We start from the raw sequence: 23,648 nt of genomic DNA, 5'->3' as shown, positions 1-23,648 counted from the left end.
GACCCACCATTCCCCAGGAAGACACTGTACAGTATAATATTTCTCAGTGGGACGCTTGTAATCCATTTGTGACTTGCTACATAATAAATTAATGAGTGTCCATAAAACAATAACAAGTCTATAATTCAAATCATAATGAAACATTTCTATTTTAATAGCTCTATCCTTTCAAGATTTTCACTGCAGCAGGTAAACAAGAAGCTTACATACTGCAGGGCCTTATGTATCCCTCCGCATGCATCTCGCTCCAAATAAAAATACACATAACTGGTATCAGAAAAAAATTGACATGCCATTTTTTTTTGTATATTTAAATACCGATGAGTCAACGGCCAGGTACAAATACAAATAAAGATGTACAGTACAATGGCTGTGAAAGACAACGTAATTACATTGGGCTGTTTGACAAACCCACTTCTATATATAAAGTATCAGAAAATGTCCCAAGCAAAGTTTACTTGTACAATAAATATCAAACTAATGTAAACTTTAATAGGAAGCACAAGCAAAATACAAAAATATAACTACAGTACAGTACATAATTTGGGATTCCAAAACTTGGGTACAAATAATGAACTAGATCCCATACTTTTATTAGTTTAAATAAAATGTAAATGAAAACATGATTCTGTTGGCAAAACAAGTTCTCATTTTTCTCCATGTATCATAAAAGAATTAATTACAAAGGCAATCTAGCAAGACATAAGTATCATTCTTCTCACTGGAGTCAAAACTCAAGTAACTATAACTTAGAAGGATAAAGTTTCCAGCAAAATAATCATTGGGACTAAGTTGCTTCCTCTTCTATAAAAGACCTTCAAAACATTAACTAGACCAGAACCCAATAAATCATGACTTCTTCTCAGTTGAACACATTTTCAAGTTATCTAGGATGAAGTTGGTCACACTCTTGATTATCCCTAACTCAGGAGGCCAGTTTCCTTTATAAAATATCCAACATATCAAAATTCTATTGCCATGCATTATTCATTATACACATGTGTACACTGTAAAATCAAAATAGAAATTGTGCCTCAATATCATAATCATAGAACATGGATAATGACCGTTGCTAACCAGATCAGGATTATCAACAGCAACCACAGAAGAAATTTTGCCTCCACTTTCCAGGTGTCCATTTAATCTCCAAAATCACAATACAAGCCTAACACAGTGTTTACAAAAAAAGAGTAAGTTTGTCCTTTTTTTTTCCAAACACCAAGTACAGACATCAACCGAATACAAACCCCAAATTAGGGCCTAAATTCTTAAATCACCAAGGTTATATTGTGATGCACAATCATTCCTGCCTTGTTATAATTATGTTGTTCATTTCAATTTTGATGATTTTACAGAATTCATTATTGTAAACGAACTGCATACACTGTACTATTCAATGATACATATTTCTTGTTGGTTATGTGCACAGAACAGGTTCAACGGAATCTACAGTACAGTACATACGTTGTAGAGTCAGCATGCATAAATTCAATCTAGTTTATAGTGTGTTGTATCTTAACATTAAGTAGCATAATGACTTACTCTGTTTGTACTCTGACTTTTCTTTGTAAAGAGCATATTATATAATTCTGGTAAGCTGTTGAGACCAAATCAGGCTGTGAATGTTTCATGATACTGTACATGTACAACACCTATCCTAGGTGAGGGAACTGTAATTTAGTTGTGTGGCAGTAAAACTGTCCTGCAATTGTGTGGTTAGACAAATGGTGATTTAAGAACTCCCACCCCTTCATAATTTGAGTGAAATATCTTAAATTAGCAAATCCAGTTATATCAAGATAAGTAAACATTTGTCACACAACCAAGAATTGAGATTTTAACTATGAGATGCCAAGCAGTAACTCTCATTCCTAGAGTGTAAATTTTCATGGCATCCTTAAATAATTTAATGACAACTAATCCTGTCATTTACAGACAAACCAATATGCACATAAGGTCATTTCATATTGTTTGCATCACAGGTGACACAAAACATTAGACAAATAATAAATACAGTACCTGACTTACAGTACAGTACTTCTATTTGCTTTCGACTGAAATTAGTAATAACTATTTATCCGTCTATGGCTTGTTCTGCATCCATGAGGGATTCCTACAAAACTTTACCTGGTGAGATCCATCCACAAAATAAAACTCTACACTTTAAATTTTCACCCCCCAAAAAAATATTTAACTAATGCTGTAATGAAAATCAATTCAAATTATTTTACCAATAATTACTTATTGAAATAAGTATCTCTTTTAACAATACACTTAAAAATATGGTCAAGAAAACATCACACTGTACAAAAAGCTCACAAGGACAATATCTCCTGTGTATGAAACAACAATGAGAGCATTCACCGCTACTGGAGCTAAAAGTGTCCTTCACTGAAAATGTTCTGCTGTTTTTAACAAGCAATCTGCTGAAAGGAACAATTAGCTGTCACTAACACTATTTAACTCTTTTTGATCAGCTATTACCCCACTGGATAACAAATTACACTCTTAATGTAATCATTAGTCATCCCATTAATGCTGCCTCAACCTGACAACAGTGGGAAACCATTACTGGTAAATTAAGACATTCAGCAGGACTCATCTCTTTCCAGCATCTCATCTCCAATTACAATACAGTAAATACTTTACTTATCACCTTTAATCATAATATACCTTTTAATCTATAGCATAATTTATTATAATAGTGAAACTCGTCATATTTCTCTGGTGAATGTTACTCATTGTATTACATGTGATATTATCTTTTTAATACCTAAAAAACTGACACCCTTAAGTGACCGCTAACACTATAACCAAGACACTTTACCGTCTTTTTATATAAACTTTTTGAAGGGCCAGGGACTCATTTTCACTAAAATTCTTACCAAAATTATGGGGACAGTGGAAGATATAAATATTTATTTACCTATAGTGGAAAATCACCACCATATTCAATCACACCCCACCAAAGTCTACTTTATGCAGGCTTAGTACAGTACATTTAGTGTATACAGGATATATATACAGTACATACACACATGTATGTGTCACACTAACTAGGGATAATTGTCCAATTTAGCCATAAAACACAACCAATGTCTTTGCCAAATATGAGAACTTTTTCGATTTGTTGCCAGAACTTAATGGAAATAAGTTCATATATCGGAGAATTTTCTTTGTCATTTAGTTCATTCTTTAATATAATACCCACAGTACATTGTATATTTAAAATAGGTTAGGTTAGTAATGATGCACTTTATTTACACAGTAATTTGTATTATGATTATCTACATGATTGTCTCTATACACAGACCAGTTGGAATTGTAAAAACTCACTTGTAATTATCCCTTTTTAGCATGATTATATATATATATATATATATATATATATATATATATATATATATATATATATATATATATATATATATATATATATATATATATATATATATATATATATATATATATATATATATACACAGTATACACAATTTTCCAATGCAACACTAAGTCATATATATATACTGTATTTTGATCACTGAGGGAGGAAAAGAGAGAACCATACAATAGTACTTGAAAGGTTTCATGTCAACTTAAGTGGGGCTCCCAAATAATGATCTAGTAAGGGAGAGAAATATAGAACATTCTGGTTTTAGCAATATGAAATATTTTCTCCTAAAACAAGATACACATGTACAGTATAGTACATTTTTACACAAAAGGACATAGTACAAACACATTTGCCACCTCTCAAGAAATCACAGATACTCACAGGTTTGACATGGTCAACTCTAAACATAGCAAGTGTGACCTAACATCTCAAGACATCATATAAACTGTGGAAAATTAAAATTATCCACTATACAAATACATTTTGGTAGTGGCAGAAGTCCATGTTGGTAGACCAGGCACATAACTCTTAAACAATTACCGAGCATGGGAACGGGGAGTTCTTGACGGTCCAACTAGTTGTTATTGTCATCAAATACCACAAGTTATTGTATACTTCATCTCGGCAGTTGTATGAGAACTCGGAGCTCAAGTCATAAATTAAGAGAGAAAAGAACAAAGGTTCATCAGAATGTCTCCTACACTCCTCTAGGTTCAAGTGTCATTTGACGACAGAAGAATGTGAGATGTCAAAAATGACTATGGACCTTAAACTGGGACTGTTTACATCTTTCATTTGCATAACTGGGGAAGTGTGAGCTTTTTAAGATCACCAGCAAGGACAGAAGTCACTTGTAACATCACATAAGCACTATTGCACAAGGGTTATAATACAACATGGCAGAAGTCACTCAGACCACAGAGATCATCAAATCTAACACATGGTTTACAATCTGGCTAAATTACTAAATTTTTCTATGGATGAAATTCTCTTAGAGAGAGAGAGGAAAAAACAGCAAAAGTATTCTTGATACCAAAATCAATATAAAATTCCTTAAATAACCGTCAAGATTACTGATTGTACCAAAGAGTAAATTTTATCAGAATAAACATAATGATGCCAATTGCTGTAACATTTTTAATGAGAACAAATTCAACCACACCTTTCTCCTTCTGCATGTCTGAAAAATATTGATACAATTTCCCAAGCCTCCTCAAGCATGTTAATTCTTACTGGAAGCTTGTAAAACCTATGTGGTTTTTAAATTGTATTTTCTGGAAGCTCAAAAAATAGTAAACATGTTTAGATACTGCAAGCTTTGGTAACTTGGAAAAATGCACAATGCTTTATTGATACACTGAACACTAAAGAAAGTTGAAAGGCAATATATCAATAAACAACTCTGAATCGACGGAAAAAAGGGGAGAGGCAAATCTACGTCACATATCCGATTGTCTGAAAAAGGTTTAGTGACACTGGCATATTAAGATCATATTATCCACCTACACCTTCCAAAGATGCTGGGCCAGGGAATTAATAACCATTCCTGGAATAATATGAAGAAGTATATACAAACATGACACCAACAAGGAATGGCTGGTATAGTTATGCTATTTTAAGCAGTACATAAAACTGATATAAACTAGAAGAGAAAAACACCACCAACTTGCACACAGATTTCTTTAAGAATGCTGTGTGCCACAAGTCTAAGTCTCACCAAGCTGCAAAATCCATCATATCCTGGGTCTTGTATCGACATGTCTGTTACCATTCTGGATTATCACAAAGATCACAAGAAGAGACATTTACAAAACTCAAAATGAAACTATATGATTTATGACACAACAACCAAAAGATCTTAATAATCTCCATTCCTGAGACAGAGAATGACGTACCACCATATGATATCTAACTTCAATGGTGAACTGTGAACCAGAAAGTGATACAGTATAGAAACAAATGACAATACTGCATTAATTAGAACCTGTGGTACTTAGATGGAAATAACTAACACTTAGGGGAATAATCAGCGCTTCAAGGCCTTCGCTCACAAAATCAGTACCCAAAGAAGTGCATCTTCATCACCCTTAACCTCATGACATGTGACAACAATCAGTTCTCTTTCCATAAGAAAATGGGAATAAAAATCTACACTTTTCCCACATTAACACATTATGAACATTACATGAGGTGATCCTTGAATTAGGCTGGAAGGTCAAGAAGGGCATGTGGTTAACATGCCTTTCCTAGTACAGTACATTACAATATATCCCAACTTAACTGTCCACGAATCACTAGAAAAATCACCAATTACAGTACAGTGTCTGGGAATGAGTCAATCACGTCCAGAGCATCTGTAGCTAGCAACAAGAATATCCAATACCTGCGAAGTATGATGTTTTGATTTTCAACAACCGGTTCACTCTTAAAACATTCAACTAGAAAATCCACTTTATACTCATGTATAACTAACACTTTAATGATACAAGTTAGAGGAATGAGAGTAAAGCATGTGTATAAAAAAAGAAAACACATACTCAATTGCAATACCAAAAAGTTAGCATGTAATCAATCTTTGAGTTATAATCCTACACTTATTAACAGTTCCTGGAGCCTCAACAACCACATGCTGACCATCTTCATCAAGCTAATAATTACACACTGGATATGAAAAAATATCTATACTTTTTAAATCATTCTTGCTACCACATGATGTTACAATACTGTACTAGCATACCTGACAATGAAATGGAAGTGAAAGAGGTACTTTATTAAAAAAACTCTTGACATATGATAAGAACTTTGTATGGCACATTCTCCTTTTAAAAATAGCTTGTTAATATATTAATGGTGTGTGATAGTGTCTACATACCAACACTGACCTAATAAATGGATCACCCCAAAGTGAGGGAACATGATACAAATAACATGACACATAACAGATATGCCCACATACACATACACTTACCATGACTCTCTATGGACTGGAGTGTCAATAGACAGTGAGAGACCTCCTTATTATCTATCACACTGGCATTATTTTTCTACCAGTTTTCTGGAGGTTGTTGCTTGACATTCATTCAGTGTAAAAGTGATAGCGATCATGAACAGACAAAGATGATGACAGCAAATAGGGAAAAAAATCCATGACCTTTTTGAAGCTGTCACCAATATTATCCTAATCAATCCACAGAAAACTCATTCTAAGAATTGCAAATGGGACATTTCTAATAATATTGCAAATAATGTAAGAATCTTCAAACACTTCATTGGACTTTGGAAAATAAAATAATAAATTTGGGATATACAGAATAATCTTGAGTTAAAATTATAAATGCATGATTCTTGAATAAATTCTGCTGTGTGACTACAGCTGTTTGGGCACTACCCAGCTTGCACCCTTGGACCTCTGTCCATATATTTGGGACATGATATGCTTCTTACAGAAATCTGGGATCTCATATTGAAAGTCTTGCTCCCTACATCACTTCCCATCTATTTTTATATATCCCAACAAATGATCTTCAGTGATCAACACCTTGCAAATCCTACTAAGTAATTAAAATACCATTCATGACATTTTCAATATCAGAAATGATCTCTGGTGCAAAAAAAAAAATACTGTACTATGCTATACCCCTATAGAAAAAAATATATAGTATAATTTTAAACATTTGCATCCCAAAATGCAGACACCATACTCCTCTTACCAGACAAATGGGTCACTTTTCAGTTACAATTATCTGCAAGAAACTGTTGGACTTTTTGATGTCTCGCTGTCTTGCCAAAAATATTACACTGAAATAATATAACTTATGAATGCCATTGCTATTGCCAACTGTAGAAGGAACAAGAAAAAACTAACAGTGGCTTAAAATTAGGTTTCACAAATAAAATTAAATTATATCATTGACATATTCCACTGAGCTATAGTGTACTGTCAATTTACAGTGCAAGGTTTTTGAGAACCTCAAGTCCTAAGATAGTCATGTAAACAATGCATCTTTGGGATAGTGCTCAGGAGCAGCACATTACAAATGTTTTGGTAGTTTTAAGGAGCAAAGAATAAGCATAACTGGTTGAGCACAGAGACTTGGTTAATAACAATACTGAAATATCCCCACTTAAAAAATATTTGTAAACTTTTAACATTTAAACATTCTTTTCTTTCTTTAGGATAAAATGGCAGCTAGTATTCCCAGTACTTAGTAAAATTCTAATTCACGTTCTTTAAATCAGTGAGAACAGTACTTTATAACACTGATACTTCAGATAGTTAGACTGATTGGAATGCAGATATATTCCTAGCCCTGACACATAAAAAATAGTCAGCATTCCAGGAGTTATAATAAGACTGGTATTAAAAAAATGCTTTACATTCTAGTATTCTGCATGAATGAGATCTCTCTCTCTCTCTCAGGAGACGTGAAAGGATTCTCATTTTCCCATGTAACATTAGACCATTGTCTTAAAATTGATAATCCATATTCCAGAAGCACTGAACTACCACTTTCCAAGGGTTGTGAGCAACAACCTTCCTGGAAATATTTCATTATAAGCATTTCCAAAGTAGCATGGCACTGGCAGTCCATGACGAGCAAATATACAGTGTGTGTGGGTATATATATATATATATATATATATATATATATATATATATATATATATATATATATATATATATATATATATATATATATATATATATATATATATATATATATATATATATATATTACCAGTCAAACATGCAAACACCATTGCTACTCTAGAAGGAAATTAATATGTGAAAGTAAGTCCCTTGCTTCTTAAGAACCACAAAACCTGAACTTTCAAAGATTTAAGCAATTGCCAGCTAAATGTGAAACACATGTTGGATAAAAGTGCCATGGAAGCGACCTTCCTTAGAATCAAACACTTTGAGCCATCAAGCAATATTTTTTGTGTCCACAGTTTGTCAACAATCCTTTTCCAACACTCATGGCAGATGAACTCTTTGCAGGCTCACTTCCCAGATGAAACACTCTTTTAGTCTTTCATGTACTGCCTAAATGACCCATAAAGAGAGGCACTTGTCCAATTTTCATCACACAGAGATCATGCCCTTGGGTTAAGGTCACTCATATAAGCCAAGACGATATTCCAGAGCAAAATGATCTTCACTGGCTTAAACACAGCATTCATCAATGTCAACCCATATCTTGGTATTACCTGAACTTGTAGCATACAGGCTAGCAGCTTCCCAAGAGTTTCCTGACATTTTAATAAGAGTGCCCCAAAGAAGTTGGCAGCCTGTTCATACTATACCCCTCATTTCTCAAGAAGATTCTATCTCATCTTCTTCAGTTTTGCTGCATTGGTGTTTCTGAAGCGATCCGTTGCCTAAATAGCATGGTTTCTTCAAAGATTAATTCCTTAAGTTTCTCCTTTGGCAGATCATCAAGTTCCATTTCAAATTTGAATGGTTCTTCAGCAACAGGCTGAAAAAAATAATAATAATAATTGTGATTGATAAAAAAAACCTAGTTTACTGATAAGCTCACATAAAATGACCCAGGAATACGCCAATTGCTTAAGCGAGGAACAAGACAAACAAACCCAAACAAAAACCTAATATTGAAATACACACAGTGTGTCTTCACACTGACAGCAATCATAATCAAACATGACAGTAATCCACCAAATCTATGATAAGCCATTAAGTAGACTCCAAAGGGGTCATGAATGGATTAAAGGACAACGTCAATGCAATATCCCTCAGAAATTTCAGTCAGAGGGAGCATACAAGGAGAGATTGAAGAACTGAGAACAAATATATATATAATATATATATATATATATATATATATATATATATATATATATATATATATATATATATATATATATATATATATATATATATATATATATATATCACTGAGCCTCACCTCATCTGCAGGATCATAGTACTGCTCCAAGTAAGGATGGGCAAGTGCCTCTTCAACTGTAATACGTTTGTGGGGATTAAAGGTCAGCATCTTGTCTAGTAAGTCCAATGCTTTGGCATCAGCATTAGGATACAGCTTAGTCCATGCAACCTTCGGCTTGTATGGTAAACTCTGGAGGTAACTTCTGGCCTGTAAATTATACAGAGTTATTAACAAGGTAAAATGTCAAAGGTGATATCATCCACAGACTCATATTAAATTTATACTAATTCATCTACAGATTTACTGAATGTAGTAATGCAGAAAGGAAAAAAGTGAGATGTGTGGACTAAGATTAGTGGGTATGCTGAAAACCCTGAGCCCTACACCATCAACCCATCAACAAAATATATAACATCATGGCAGCTGCCCAACAGAGGCAAAAGGGGAAGGTTGTTCCCATCATAAACCAGCTGTCAAGGTGAATAAAAAGTGTATACAGAGATGTATACTCTGCTCCAGAAGGCCAACATAGAAATCAAATTTCCCTCTAAGAGAGTGACTGAGTTGCTGGCAGCTAAATTTGGTCACAATATTTTTTTATTTATTTCATTTATATTAAGAAGGGCATAGTAAGTTTAATTTTGGATAAGGCAGTCATATTAAGTGGCCTTGGTAGATATAACTGACCTTCCACAGATAGTGTTATTTTGAGTATGCCACCATGATATTATAACAGTTACCCGGTACTCAAGTAGTTGGCCATAAAGTATCAAGCTCAAGGCCGTAATGAAGGTTTACTCTACCATCCATCGACAACAGCGCAATAATAAAGAACCTGACAAGCAACATAAAGCTTTTGGAGACTACAATAAAATTTGAACACTTACAATGTAGACACCAAAACAGACTCCACAATGAGAATAAAATAATAATCGGCTTATGAGCGAGCACAATAATTCATTTATGTCTACAGTAACTGTACCTTTTCATTAATGATACAGTCGAGGTCCTCTTGACATGGTGAACCTAAGATGCCAAGAATGTGGTTTAGTTGATCCAGATAATGTTTGCCAGGGAACAGAGGACGGTTTGACAACATCTCTGCCAAGATGCACCCCACCGACCAGATGTCAATTGACTTTGTGTAGCCCTAGAAATATTTTGGAAAGAATTAAAAATAGTTAAGTAAATTTATACCTTAAGAACTATGAGTATATTAAGGAAAAATAGCAATATATAGAAGGAAGGAAATTCAATTAGAGAAAATCTTGTATAAAAACATAAGACAATACTGTATATAAATTCTGTATCGTAGCATTGCATGCAATGAGGAATTTGTGAGTGGCAAGAGATGTAAGCACATTACAGTATAATGTCAGTTGTACAAGGTACAGTAGACCCTTGCCATTCGCAATTTCGACGATTTGTGGTAAGCAGATGGTGGCTATGGTGGCTAGTTTGCAAGCCTTTTCCCGCAGCACAACGAGTCACCCCACACAGCGTCTCATGTTGTACTCTCAAAACTTTAGTGTTTCTGTGTGAAATGGCCCCTAAAAGACTGCTTACTGCCAGCGCTAGTGATGCTAGTGGAGTGAAAAGTAAAAGGCAGAAGTCAGTGATGACCCTGACAAAGAAAGTTGAATTATTAGATAAGTTAAAAGAGGGGAAGAGTGCTGCCGCGGCTGGTCGGTTGTTTGGTATAGGTATACAGTAGTGCACTAAGATAGTAAAAGCTGCTGTTCGCGATTTTGCCGATCTACGCCAGTCCTTGGAACCTAACCCCCGCAAATAACAAGGGTTTACTGTACTATACAAAGATACTGTATACGGTACATGAAGGGAAGAAACTGTATGTGATGTAGTCACAATAAGGTAAGAGGAGTTTGTATTTTAGGTAATTAAAGGAATAAAAAGGTAAATATTTATAGACTTTTTTTGTGGGGGAGAGGAAGGCACATTTAGTGGAAATTTAATGAAAGTATCATCAAGTTTATGTGATGTGGTAATTTGATTAAAGGCTTGGGTATGGTGCTGTATGAAACTGATGTACTGTAGATCTATCAGACTAAAGTACTCTCAATTTTTTAGTAAACCTCACCTTTGAGTTGAGCATAATTTCTGGTGCACGATACCAGCGAGTGGCAACATACTCTGTCAGAAAACCAGTGTGGTCATGTTCTGGATCAGCAACTCGGGCCAAACCAAAGTCACAAATCTGTAAGATAAACAAATATCATAAAAAAATACAGCCCTAGTGAGAAAAAAATATTGACACAGATGTCTATACCAAATAACTGATTAGTCAATGGAGCATACCACATTGTAAGTCACTGAATCCTAACACTTATAAATTATGAACATCCATATACAATAATTAGGCTCTCGTAAAATTCTTCTAAGTGTGAAGCCAATCCAACTAAAACTGTAGGACTAGTTACATTAGCAATCTTTTCAGGCTGTACAGACAAATCTTGTAATCCATTACACTCTCAATCATACTCACCTTGAGGTCACATGTGGTGTTTAACAGCAGGTTAGATGGTTTCAAGTCACGGTGCAAGACATTTGCAGAGTGGATATATTTCAAACCTCGAAGAATTTGATAGAGGAAGTAGCAAATGTGGTCATTGCTCAGTTTCTGGAATGAATGATGTTGAAGATTTATCATACTGTGTGGGCTGAGACGAGTATGATCGTCCCTCCCTAAATCACACTTTAATTTGTTCTGGAATGTTAGAGAACCATCTAGCTATAAATATTGAAGTGTTTGGCATCTCTCCAGGCAGCAGGAAGAAAAATGTGTACTGTACCTATGTTACCACTGTTACAAAAACACAACCATAAGCCGTGGGAAAACTATTTCAATGCACATTATATTCAGTAAACTCCCTCTAACCCGGACTCACTTAATCTGGATCCCCTTACTGGGGTCCAGCACCGGACACATGTAACCCCAACCTAGAAAAACACAATCAAAATCCAGTTAGTATGGGGGAGAGTTCATGTAAGAGATGTTGGAAGTGTGTTGAAGAGGGAGAACATAGTAAAACTATTCATGATATCATAAAGATGTACAGCTAGTACACTGGGCAACTGTACATCAAGAACATTTTACATTTATACTTGGAACACTGGTAATAATATAGTACTCCAATTACATTCCCACTTAAATACAAATAACAATACAGGAATACAGTAAATACAATGTTAGTTCAGTAGTGAGTGAGGTTCAGTATGACAAATGAGAGAGCAGAGTTTTGGGATTTGAAATGCTAAGTTTAGCAGTGAATGTCTATTCTACATACTGTAATTTCTAATAAAAACTTTGTATATGTAGTATTGGATATTACTTAACAATAACAAATCACCTCATTGGGATATTGTAGTGTACTGTTTAATTAAACTGTGCAAATCTGACACTTGACTGTAATAAATGGTACTGTAAGAATACATCCAAGTAACATACCTGCGACTTAAGAAGCTTGTACAAGTCTGTTTCCATTAAACACTGTACAATATAAACATCCTTCATCACGTCTATCCTCTGGGCTCGTATTATGTCACGGATGTCTATCACCTGAAAAACAAAGATAAATTTAATAAGGTTTTCTTTATACATATGTACAGTAAATAAAGACAGAGATAATGTTCGGATGTCTTTATACTGCATAAAGTAAACAGAAAAATGTTGGTAGTTTGCACAAGATGGGGATGAGAAAGAGGCGGGGTAACTGTCTTGAATGCAATTATATAAATCTTACTCCAATAGACTTCATATCATACTTTGTACTCAGCTGTTCATGAGCAATAACTAAACTTTTCTTCTCCCTACTGTAGTTTTTAAAACAGGTTTTAGGGTCTGCTAATTTACGCTTATGCCAATCGGACAACAAATGCAAAAAGAGCTGAATTTACTCTGAAACTCCATTTTCTGCACTGTCATTGTAACTGCCCAAATCCCAACTTACTACAGGCCTGTAATAAATAAATGTAACTAGGCTTCACTGCTTCTATTACTCTATATGGAACCTCTTACCTTAAATGGATCATCCTATACATAATTAAGCATTTATAAAGTATATTTTCAACAAATTTAATTTAAGAGTACAGTATATTACAGTACCAGTATACAGTACAGTAAGGTACAGTACTGTACTAACAACATCTGATGTGAGGGATTTGTCCAGGCACCTCTTGTTGCCCACACATGATGATGAATTAAACTTATCTAAATCCTTCATTTTGTAATATTCTCCAATACAGTACAGTATTTGGATATACAGCTACAGTAATATGTTAAACTCAATTTACATCACTAACGGATACAACTTACATTTTCATGTTTGAATCTCGTTAGAATTTTGATCTCTCGAAGGGTTCTCTGGCAGTATGTCTGATGCTCGAAGGGTGATATCTTCTTGATAGCCACCTTTGTTTTGGTAATACTGTCATTAGCTGACCTGAAACAAAGTTGGATGATAACAAAATATTTATCAAATTTAGGTAAGCAAGTTTCAACCTCATGATGGCCAATGATATAAACTTCCACCAACCCAAAATATCACAATTAAAGGACAAATTTTCATCATGCTCCTTTAAGCTCCAAAAACCGACCGTGAATCAAAGTTATTCTAGCAACTAAAATAACTATGTACAGTCGCGGTCAAAAGTAATCAATCGCCCCTCCTACCATACCCGCAAACTCAGGGCCTTTCTACATGACGGGTCACAAGAGGGTGGGGAAGGTATTGATGGTTGGGAGAGCTGGGGGGTGGCAGACTCAGGTAAGGTAGGGGGGCACAAGTCAAAGGCCACATATGTAGTGAGAGTGTATGTGGTCTTATAATTATCCTTAACACCTGAAGAAGGTGTTAAGGTTAGTGGATGTAGCTTTACATTGACGGCCTTAATGACCCTGGCAGTCGATTGGCCTAAGGGCCAATGGCAAGAACGGTTATGGGGTGTACGACGCCATTTACGATGACCTTCTTGCCCTGGTCTTTTTCAGCAATATCGCCTTTAACACATGGAATTCTGCACTTTTCGAAGCTTTGGAGGAGTCTCGAAACAAGTTTCCTGGTGGGAATTATTAGCTAGTGTTGTCCTCAGAATATCGAAACTTTGAGATCTCTCCAGAGCTTCAAAAGGGTGGTATTCCCGAAACAAGATCAGGGCAAGAAGGTCATCGTAAACGGCGTTGTACACCCCAAGACTGTTCTTGCAATTGGCCCTAAAACCCAAACAACCAACCAACCAGGAGGGTAGATGTCCAGGGAGTTCAAGGAGAGGTGTCATATGGACTTAACTTTCCCTTGGTTATCTATTCCTTTACTTGAGATTCTGGGGAGGAATGCGAGTGAGCTTTTGGCAGGTACAGTAATGTGTCATTAGGGTTGATACAGGCATCTGACTTCTCTGAGGGAAAGCCCCTGGTATGACATAAAAGAGGGGGTGTGGTTTGCTCACCACCAGTAACACCAAACAAGGCCTGTAATATATTTATTTCAGCTGTGAAAATCAGATGATGAGGTGGCAGTGATAATGGTGTTTGGCCACTGCTCCATACCATGCAGAAAGGACCCGACCAGACATGGGTTAGGTGGTAGTGAATGATTACCTTTGACTTGGACTGTTCACTCTCAACAAAACTTCTCAAACACCTGGGCACAATGGATGTGAGAATGAGCAGAATGGGGCTTGTCATCTCGAAATGGTTTCAGATTCTTCGATCATTTTCCAAATTGCAGTGCTTATAGCATTCGAGTGTACAACCAAACCTAACCCTATACTGTACTCTAGCATAGCTTCCTCTAACCCATGAAGAAACAAAAACAAATGCTCAGGACTGTCTTTAATGTTTATTGTATCCTACCATACATGGATGAGTTGCAGTGGAAAGTACAGTACTGTATCATAAACCTGTATAGACATCTTCAGGAACACCCCAAATAACAAACAAGGAAAACTCTACAATTCCTGGAGTAAATCTCTGAAGTTATCATCACATTCATGGACTGAGAATTTGTGTCAATTTAAACACAAGTCCACACATCAGAGACCACCTGCTGGGAATCCCACAACAATGCTGGTACCCACACTCTTCCCTGACCTTCATGCTATTTATAACTCAACATAAAATGAGGCATAAGCTAGACACACCATTAACATACCCTCAGCATGATAAACTACAACAGTTGGTAACACTGTACAGTACTTCATTAATACACACCAAGCTTCTTTACAAATGAAGAATTAATCCTGAACGTCCACTTATGAGTGTGACCTAAACCACTTGCATATTATCCCACCAAGTCTACAAAACCAAAAACCAGGTAATTCTTAGAACACTGGTGGTTGAACTGATTCATTAATGTGTTATTCTTTCCCATTGAAATTAGAGCCCTTACAGAAGGGTTATATATGAGGAAAACACTTAACATTGAAGGCAGTGTGTCATGATGTCACACAGCTGCGTGTACTTCCCATGTCACCCATAAGCTATCCCTTGTGGGGACGGGGGGGGGCTCGTTAATGTAAATGTGGTCAGGATGAGTCCTCAGTTTGTAACCATACATGATAATAATAGCTGGTCTTTTGTTTCTAAAACGCACCAGTTCTTCTTAAAGAATTCACTAGCACTCAAAACACTAGTCAAAGACCTGAGAATAAAGAAACATGTACCAATACATACTGTACTACAAAACAGACCAGAAAAGTGAGTTCCTTTGGATCATTCTTATATCCTTAATATGTAACTCTTCCTAAACCCTGTAATTCTTCATCACTGTACCCTCTTCAGGATCATAAACTTTCAAAAAAATAAAATAAATGCAAGGTGTGATATGCTGACATCACTGATTTCAAGTCTAAACAAAAGATTTATTGACATGGCCAGTACGATTCTCCAGAACGAATGGATTCTGAATTTCAAATTGTGGCCTGCAGAGTACAGTGGGAATGAAGATTTCAGGGATAGCGCTGTGCAAGCGTTGGTCCAGGCTCTTGAGAAAACACTGATGGAGGCAGAGGTGAATCCTACTTTGGTAGAGGATGAATGGGCTGTGCTCAAAAGTTACATTTACAAGAGTAAGACATCACTTGTTTCAAGACTGTCTTGGCAACAAATCAACCAATCATACGGAGAAAGGTGTGCCTCATTTCTCCATCTGGTTGACCTACTGCTTTCCATTCCAGCTAGTTCGGCTGATGCTGAACGTGGTTTTAGCCAGGTCAAACTCATTAAGACAGACTGGCGCAGTCGTCTCACTGATGACCACCTGACGGATCTCATGGTGGTTCAGTTGCAAACAGAGTGTTGGCAACTTTAATCTGGACTAAGCCATTGCCAGATTCCTCACAACTGGGGCCCGTCGTGTGGATGGCTACACTCACACTGCTGGCTGGACGACAACAAAGAGTTGAACGAGGAGCATGTACAGGAAATGCTTGCTCAAATGCAATGAAAAAGCGGTGCTCCATGCAATTAATTTAGTTAATATGTGATTATTCCAGTGTTGGTTTATGATTTCTACTAGTAAATAAATGTCACACAGTAAATATGTGCTCCATGTTAATAATTTAGTTAATATGTGATTATTCCAGCGATGGTTTATGATTGAACATGGTTTCTACTAGTAAATAAATGTCACACAGTAAATAGAACTTTGTATAAACCAGGTAAGTGCCAATGTTTAAAGTTTCTTGACAAATTGTTTAAGGGCTAGTAAAAATTTATAAGGACTAGTAAATTTTCAAATCTACTAGTCCTGTATTTGAAGGTATAGCCTATGTTTCCAAGAGTGTGGTTGGCTTTCTTCATTGGTACCCTCACTTGTTGCACTGATTTCAGTGATTGCTCCACCATAATGCCCAGTAAAGATACTCCTTGGGTAGTGTGAGCTAAACTTGTAATAGCCTCATTGTAAAGGGAAGAAATATTCACATGTCCAGCAGCAATTCTAAAAACTTCCTTTGTTAAAGTTATAATGACATTAACTAAATTTGTTCATAATTTACAGGGTGATAATATGAATTATAAATGTGTGCAATACTGTCTTATAACATGTACAGTATACAATACTGCATATACTGTAACCTGTGTGTGTGTGTGTGTGTGTGTGTGTGTGTGTGTGTGTGTGTGTGTGTGTACAGGAATTATATTTTACTGCTGTACTGTATATGTACTGTACACAGTATGTGTGTACACATGAGTATGTACAAAGATAGAAAACATTTTTTTTTTTAAGTGCACAGACACTTGGAAAGGTTAATGTATAACAGAGCACTAAAGTACAGATGCTCCTCTACTTAAGAGCGTTAAACTTACAAACACATATATATATATACAGTGTGTATATATATATATATATATATATATATATATATATATATATATATATATATATATATATATATATATATATATATATATATATATATATATATACATATATATACATATATATACATATATATACATATACTTCATGTAGATCCACAATGAAAACGTGGATAAGATAAATCTTGATAAAATCACAGGGGAAAAGGGAAACAACGGACCTTAGCTTTCGTCTTTATTCAAGACATCTTCAGAGGCTCTGAAGATGTCTTGAATAAAGAATATATATATATATATATATATATATATATATATATATATATATATATATATATATATATATATATATATATATATAAATATATATATATATATACACACACACACACGAGGGAATATATAAAAAAATCCATGTCAAATTTGGCGTAGATCCATAAAACTGTAAAGGTAGAGAAGGTGAAATCAAAGATCAGTAAATGCCAAAAGGTAGGAGGGAGGGAGGGAGGGCCTGGAAAGAGATATCCCTCTCCAACTTAATTTTCTTTTTTTTTACTTGGTGCCCTAACAAAGGTGCAAGTAAACCCCTACATAATGGAATGTCACTTTTAATTTTACAATTGGCTAATGCCAGACAATTTTATTCAGCACAGAGGAGACCCAGTACAGTACACAAGAGGTTAAGGCAAAATGAAGTAGGAAGTAGAGAATGAGAGGTGATGGGGAGGATAGGGCAATGTGGGGTGGTGGGCAGGATAGGGGGGTGGTGGGCAGGATGTGGGGTGGTGAGCAGGATAGGGCAATGGGGGTGGTGGGCAGGATGGGGGCAATGTGGGGTGGTGGGCAGGATAGGGCAATGTGGGGTGGGGGCAGGATAGGGCAATGTGGGGTGGTGGGCAGGATGGCAGGATGTGGAGTGGTGGGCAGGATAGGGCAATGTGGGGTGGTGAGCAGGATAGGGGCAATGTGGGGTGGTGGGCAGGATAGGCAATGTGGGGTGGTGGCAGTACAGGATAGGGCAATGTGGGTGGTGGGCAGGATAGGGCAGTGTGGAGTGGTGGGCAGGATAGGGCAGTGTGGGTGGTGGGCAGGATGGGGCAGTGTGGGGTGGTGGGCAGGATGGGGCAGTGTGTGGGTGGTGGGCAGGATAGGGCAGTGTGGGGTGGTGGGCAGGATAGGGCAGTGTGGGGTGGCAGGCAGGATAGGGCAATGTGGGGTGGTGGGCAGGATAGGGCAGTGTGGGGAGGTGGGCAGGATAGGGCAGTGTGGGATGGTGGGCAGGCTAGGGATATGTGGGGTGGTGGGCAGGATAGGGCAGGGTGGGGTGGGGTGGTGGGCAGCAGGACAGGAAGTGGGCAGAGCAGGGCACTCACTAAGTAGGGCAGTAGTTGGGCAGTGAGGAGTGGTGGGCAGGGCAGGAAGTAAAGGTCATGGACAGAGCAGGGCAATGATGGGTGGTAGACAGAGCAGGGTAATGATGGGTGGTAGACAGAGCAGGGCAATGATGGGTGGTAGACAGAGCAGGGCAATGATGGGTGGTAGACAGAGCAGGGCAATGATGGGTGGTAGACAGAGCAGGGCAATGATGGGTGGTAGACAGAGCAGGGGGTGGAATGATTATATCATGAAGGGCTTGAACAAATTGATTTGGCAATTTATTCGTGACCTTTTTATAAGGTTTATGGGCAATACTGGTGTTACGGAGAAAGTTTACACCACAATGGTCTCTTCCCCTGAGATCCACTTTACAACAGAGAAAATGTAGCTGTAATGTTAATGAAGATCAATATCACAATCCATTTTCACCATAGTATAGTAACTAAGATATCAAGCACTTCTTTTAAAACATGCAAACCAAACTAACTCAAACAAACCTTAATTAAAACATACCAGTAATCTAAAATTATAATTTAAATAAGGTCTGGTTTGATTAGCCAGTTATTACAAAATTGTAATTGGGAAAACCAAATGGTTTAAAATAAGCCAGCAAGATCACCTGAAGAATTCCCACCTGTTTATTTCCCCTATAGATTAACCACCCTAGCACTATTTGGGGGGATGAGGTTAGGTTAGTGTTGGGGTGGAAATTCCTCAGGTGATCCTACAAGTACATATACTGTTCTTCAAAATTACCTTAATACTATATACAGTATACTGTAACTAATTTCTAGATCGCTGACCAACCCTAAAACCCTTTCCTTTATCTGGAAAATCTAATCCAAATGTTCACAAACAAAACAGTTCAAAGCCCCCAAGTTAATCCATAATTCACTTACAGATCTAAGACTTTCCTACATCTGGGCCTGGATGCACTAACATATTTAAATCACTTAATTTTCTGCTAGTACACTTAAGTCATCTGTCTTAGCTAAGACCATATGAACAAAGCAATTTAACTGTGCTACAGTCTGGGATCATGGAACTTAAGTCCACTCCTAAGATGTCCTAAGTGAGCAAACCGACCCTGCGTTCACTCCGGCAACACTACTTTTAGCCGTACCAAGTGGTCTTTTGCTTATTTTGATCATGTAATACACTGAAAGGTATTTTAAATGCAATCTACAAAAAAATATATCATATTTTGTTATTTTTCATTAAAATAAAATATGAATGAGTGGTGCTTTACATCTCCACCAACTTCTTTAGTTCACACAGTCAGGAGGGTCAGGGTTACACCACACTCCTGTAGTACCTCTCTCTGGGTACCAAGAAAGAGGGTAAGAGAAAGAAATAAAGAGATATTAATAAAAAAAGAACAGAATACGATTGATTGAAAGTAAAAGAAATAATAAATGTAATTACAGAATAAAGCAGAGAAAGAATATAAATAAATATAAAATAAATAAACATCAGTTGTGATTTGGTTGAGTTGCAGCTAATAGTATTGTGTGGCCATAGCATTGTGATGAATGTGGTCTTCCATGTGTGTTTCAAGTGTAGTGCTATTACATCATAACATCCGCTTTGCGATTGCTGAAGGGACAGAAAAAAATTTGTATTGTGCACCGACTGGTTGACGGATTTCAGCTGACGCAGCCGAATACAGTCTTTAGCCATAACTGTCTTAAGTGTTCACTTTGTCCTCACTTAAGATTTTGAGCTGAGCCATCGCGGCAGACTTACGTCAGATGTTAGTGCATCCCTGCTTTGATCTAACAATTTCCTACATCTGATCTTTAAACACACCGTAAAAAGCACCTCACCTAGCCAAACTTAACCTATCCTATTAATATCAGGAAGACAAAGAACATTAAAAAATACAAAATTAAATTAAATAAATTACCTAATTTCGGGAATCACATAACATACGGTAATCAGAAATAAACGATATATTCAATTTGGCTCATCAGAAGTTTAAATACACGACACTAAAGTGTTATGAGTCGTGGTAGAAATGACAGTCGCAACCACTGAAGTAGCGTCCTGTACTTCTAAATAATTTCTAACTTTGATCAAAAGGGAAATTGTGGCATAAAAACAAGCAAAATACTCACCCGACTTAACTACCATAACTAAAATAAGTCCATGTCCACTACCAAATCTTTCTCATAAACCTTTAACACATTGTGCGTAAAAGGCGTCCAATAACAGAAGTTAGACCTGAGATATGAGAGCAAAGATAAAATAAACTTCATAAATTGTTTGGATCACCCGAAGAATTTCCACCCCAGCTTATTTCACCTACAGATTAACCACCCTAACACTATTTAAAGGGGTGAGGCTAGACTAGGTTAGGTTAGGTTAGGTTGGTTAATCTTCAGGTAGAATAAACTGGGCTGGGGATTCTTCAGGTGATCCAATTGTTCCCCACACTGTATTTTGCTTTGTCTGAATAATACAGAAAATCAAATTCAATTAAAGTTTATATATTTACTTCTAGCCAAACACCCCTTGACAGATGCAACAGACCCACCATTACACATGACTTAACAAAAGTTGTAATTTTGTAATTTCAGTTTTATTTTTCTGTAGAACATTAATTCCACCTTTACATAAATAATTACAGAAGTAATTCTCCATTTAATAAAAAATATGAAAGTGAAACCCAATCATGTCATAATTATTGCCTATGAAACAATTATGGTTGCCAAAATAGTTCTCATCCGCTAATTTGACTTTAAATGGTTATTGTAATCACCTGTAATAGTTACTTTCACTGATGTATGACCCAAAATATTAAACAATTAGTCTTTCACTGTTATATCATCACTTGACCACTTCGTATATAACAATAAAACCAAGAATTAGTTTTCTTAATATCTTACAACAAAAAAACTACACACCGTACAGTATAATAATAATAATCCTTTACAAATGTCAAATGTATATCTAGTTACAATCTCTCTTGTTGATACTGATAAGCAGCCAATCTTATCAATGACAAGTGAAGGCTGCCAAGACCTCTCACACTTCCCTCACCACCACACAAAGAACATGTTACCAAGATCATTTTTAGCAGCAGTTTGTGTAATTAATCGTGTTGAGTCTCTCATATACCACCTGAGAGACTGGACTTGACCCATGACGTCAGTAGTGGCCGTGTTATCATGCCCCAATACCTCATCCAAGGGGCATCACCGAGGAGGAGGATACAAGGGGCGACTCCTCCCCTTCCTAGCCCTCCACGTCAACACTAACTTCTCACCCTCTATATATATTTCCCTCATTACCCTTTGACCGTGTGTTTCCTCTCTTTATCTCCCCTTGGCCTCTGCGTCTCCTTGCCCCGTCTCTCTCTCCAACACGGGAACACTGATCAATAATCCAGGAGCACAACAGGTCCATCTTCCCTTAGCACCACCGTTGATTACACCCAGGCGTCCAAGATACTTACACCACCATACCATAGGCTCCTTCTCCTATGTAGGATAGGTTGAAGTAGCGTGGGCCCACCTCAAACAACTGACACCTGACAATTTCTCCCTCTGCTGGCCGATCTTCCGTCATGGTGAGTGTTCCTCTGATGCCGTCCAGATAACAACTAAACGCGAGTTGGCTTCACACAAACACCATGCAGACTTCTAAAACCTCTGGTCATGGCCTTCTTTAATTATCTATGTATTCATTCTTTATTGATTTTACATTATATTATTTTATGTGAAATAATAGATCTATAGTCTGAATGTATTCGTTTACTGTTACATATGATAAAAGCAGATTAAATGGAATAGATAATATTGGAACGATATTGACGTTATAGTCCTCTATTGTAAGGGTTATTGAGACATTAAGCTTAATACATCTGATAATGGATAATCTGATCAGTATACATTGAGCACTGAATACTGAAATGAGCCTAACTCGCCCCATACCATAGGTGGAACAACTATCAGATATGCCTTTTAAAAACGCCGCACGATGACGTCATGTTGGGGGTAGTGTTGTCAAGATGTACATGGTGTTACATCAACGAATTATTTGATCGAAATCTATAATAAAAGTTTATAATTTAGCACTTTTTATTACCTCTCATTTATATTAAATTAAAATAGGCTAAACGGTCTTTCCTAAGTGAAACAAAATACAAATATTAGTATGAGACGCTATAACGTTGGTATTTTTCTACTAGTCATCCGGTCAGAGGTGTTAGTTATCACCTTGACAGGATGTTTCAACCTCTCCTGTTGCACCTTAATAATAATAATGAACCTCACCCAGGTGTTACAGTTATCTCCACAACTTTGGAGACTCATTAGGAAAAAGTATGCTCCACGACTTGAGGGGAAATTATTACACGGGTCACGATCAAAACTAAAGTCTCTGATTTAATCAATAATAACGAAATGAAATACTGTAAGATAATAGTGATAGCCTGACGTCACGTTGCCGTAGCGACAACTATTCTAGGCTTAAGCAAATCGATTTAGGTCTAATATTTGCGTATATCACTTATATTTAGCCTCCAACCGAGGATAGTCCGACCCGGGGTTTCTATTTGCCCTTAAGTTAGTTTTTTCGCCATCCATTATCTCAGACACGCAGGGATGATTTAGTTAGTATAAACATG

At 36.6% G+C, this 23,648-nt stretch overlaps 1 protein-coding gene across 1 annotated transcript; it reads right to left on the bottom strand.

The window, feature by feature from the left end:
- Positions 1-292: 292 nt before the first annotated feature.
- Positions 293-22,632, bottom strand: LOC121878849 (mitogen-activated protein kinase 1-like). The gene is made up of 8 exons (XM_042385267.1): positions 22,476-22,632; positions 13,640-13,766; positions 12,773-12,883; positions 11,810-11,944; positions 11,405-11,521; positions 10,289-10,456; positions 9,325-9,513; positions 293-8,874 (listed from the first exon to the last, which is right to left on the bottom strand). The coding sequence occupies exons 1-8, from the start codon at positions 22,586-22,588 to the stop codon at positions 8,737-8,739; spliced, it is 1,098 nt and encodes a 365-aa protein (XP_042241201.1). The 5' UTR covers positions 22,589-22,632; the 3' UTR covers positions 293-8,736.
- Between the last annotated feature and the right edge of the window lie 1,016 nt (positions 22,633-23,648).

Source organism: Homarus americanus, unplaced genomic scaffold (assembly GCF_018991925.1).
Source record: "Homarus americanus isolate GMGI-L3 unplaced genomic scaffold, GMGI_Hamer_2.0 scaffold54840, whole genome shotgun sequence".
NCBI classification, from domain to species: Eukaryota; Metazoa; Arthropoda; class Malacostraca; order Decapoda; family Nephropidae; genus Homarus; species Homarus americanus.
This window is presented reverse-complemented; position numbering and strand designations above follow the sequence as displayed.

Excerpts from the sequence above, each read along its gene's own strand:
- LOC121878849 (XM_042385267.1), bottom strand. The coding sequence starts at position 22,588 with ATGACGGAAGATCGGCCAGCAGAGGGAGAAATTGTCAGGTGTCAGTTG. Across the intron at positions 12,884-13,639 it reads CGAGATTCAAACATGAAAAT|GTGATAGACATCCGTGACAT; the intron begins GTAAGTTGTATC and ends TTTGTTTTTCAG. Across the intron at positions 10,457-11,404 it reads AAATTATGCTCAACTCAAAG|GGCTACACAAAGTCAATTGA; the intron begins GTGAGGTTTACT and ends AAATATTTCTAG.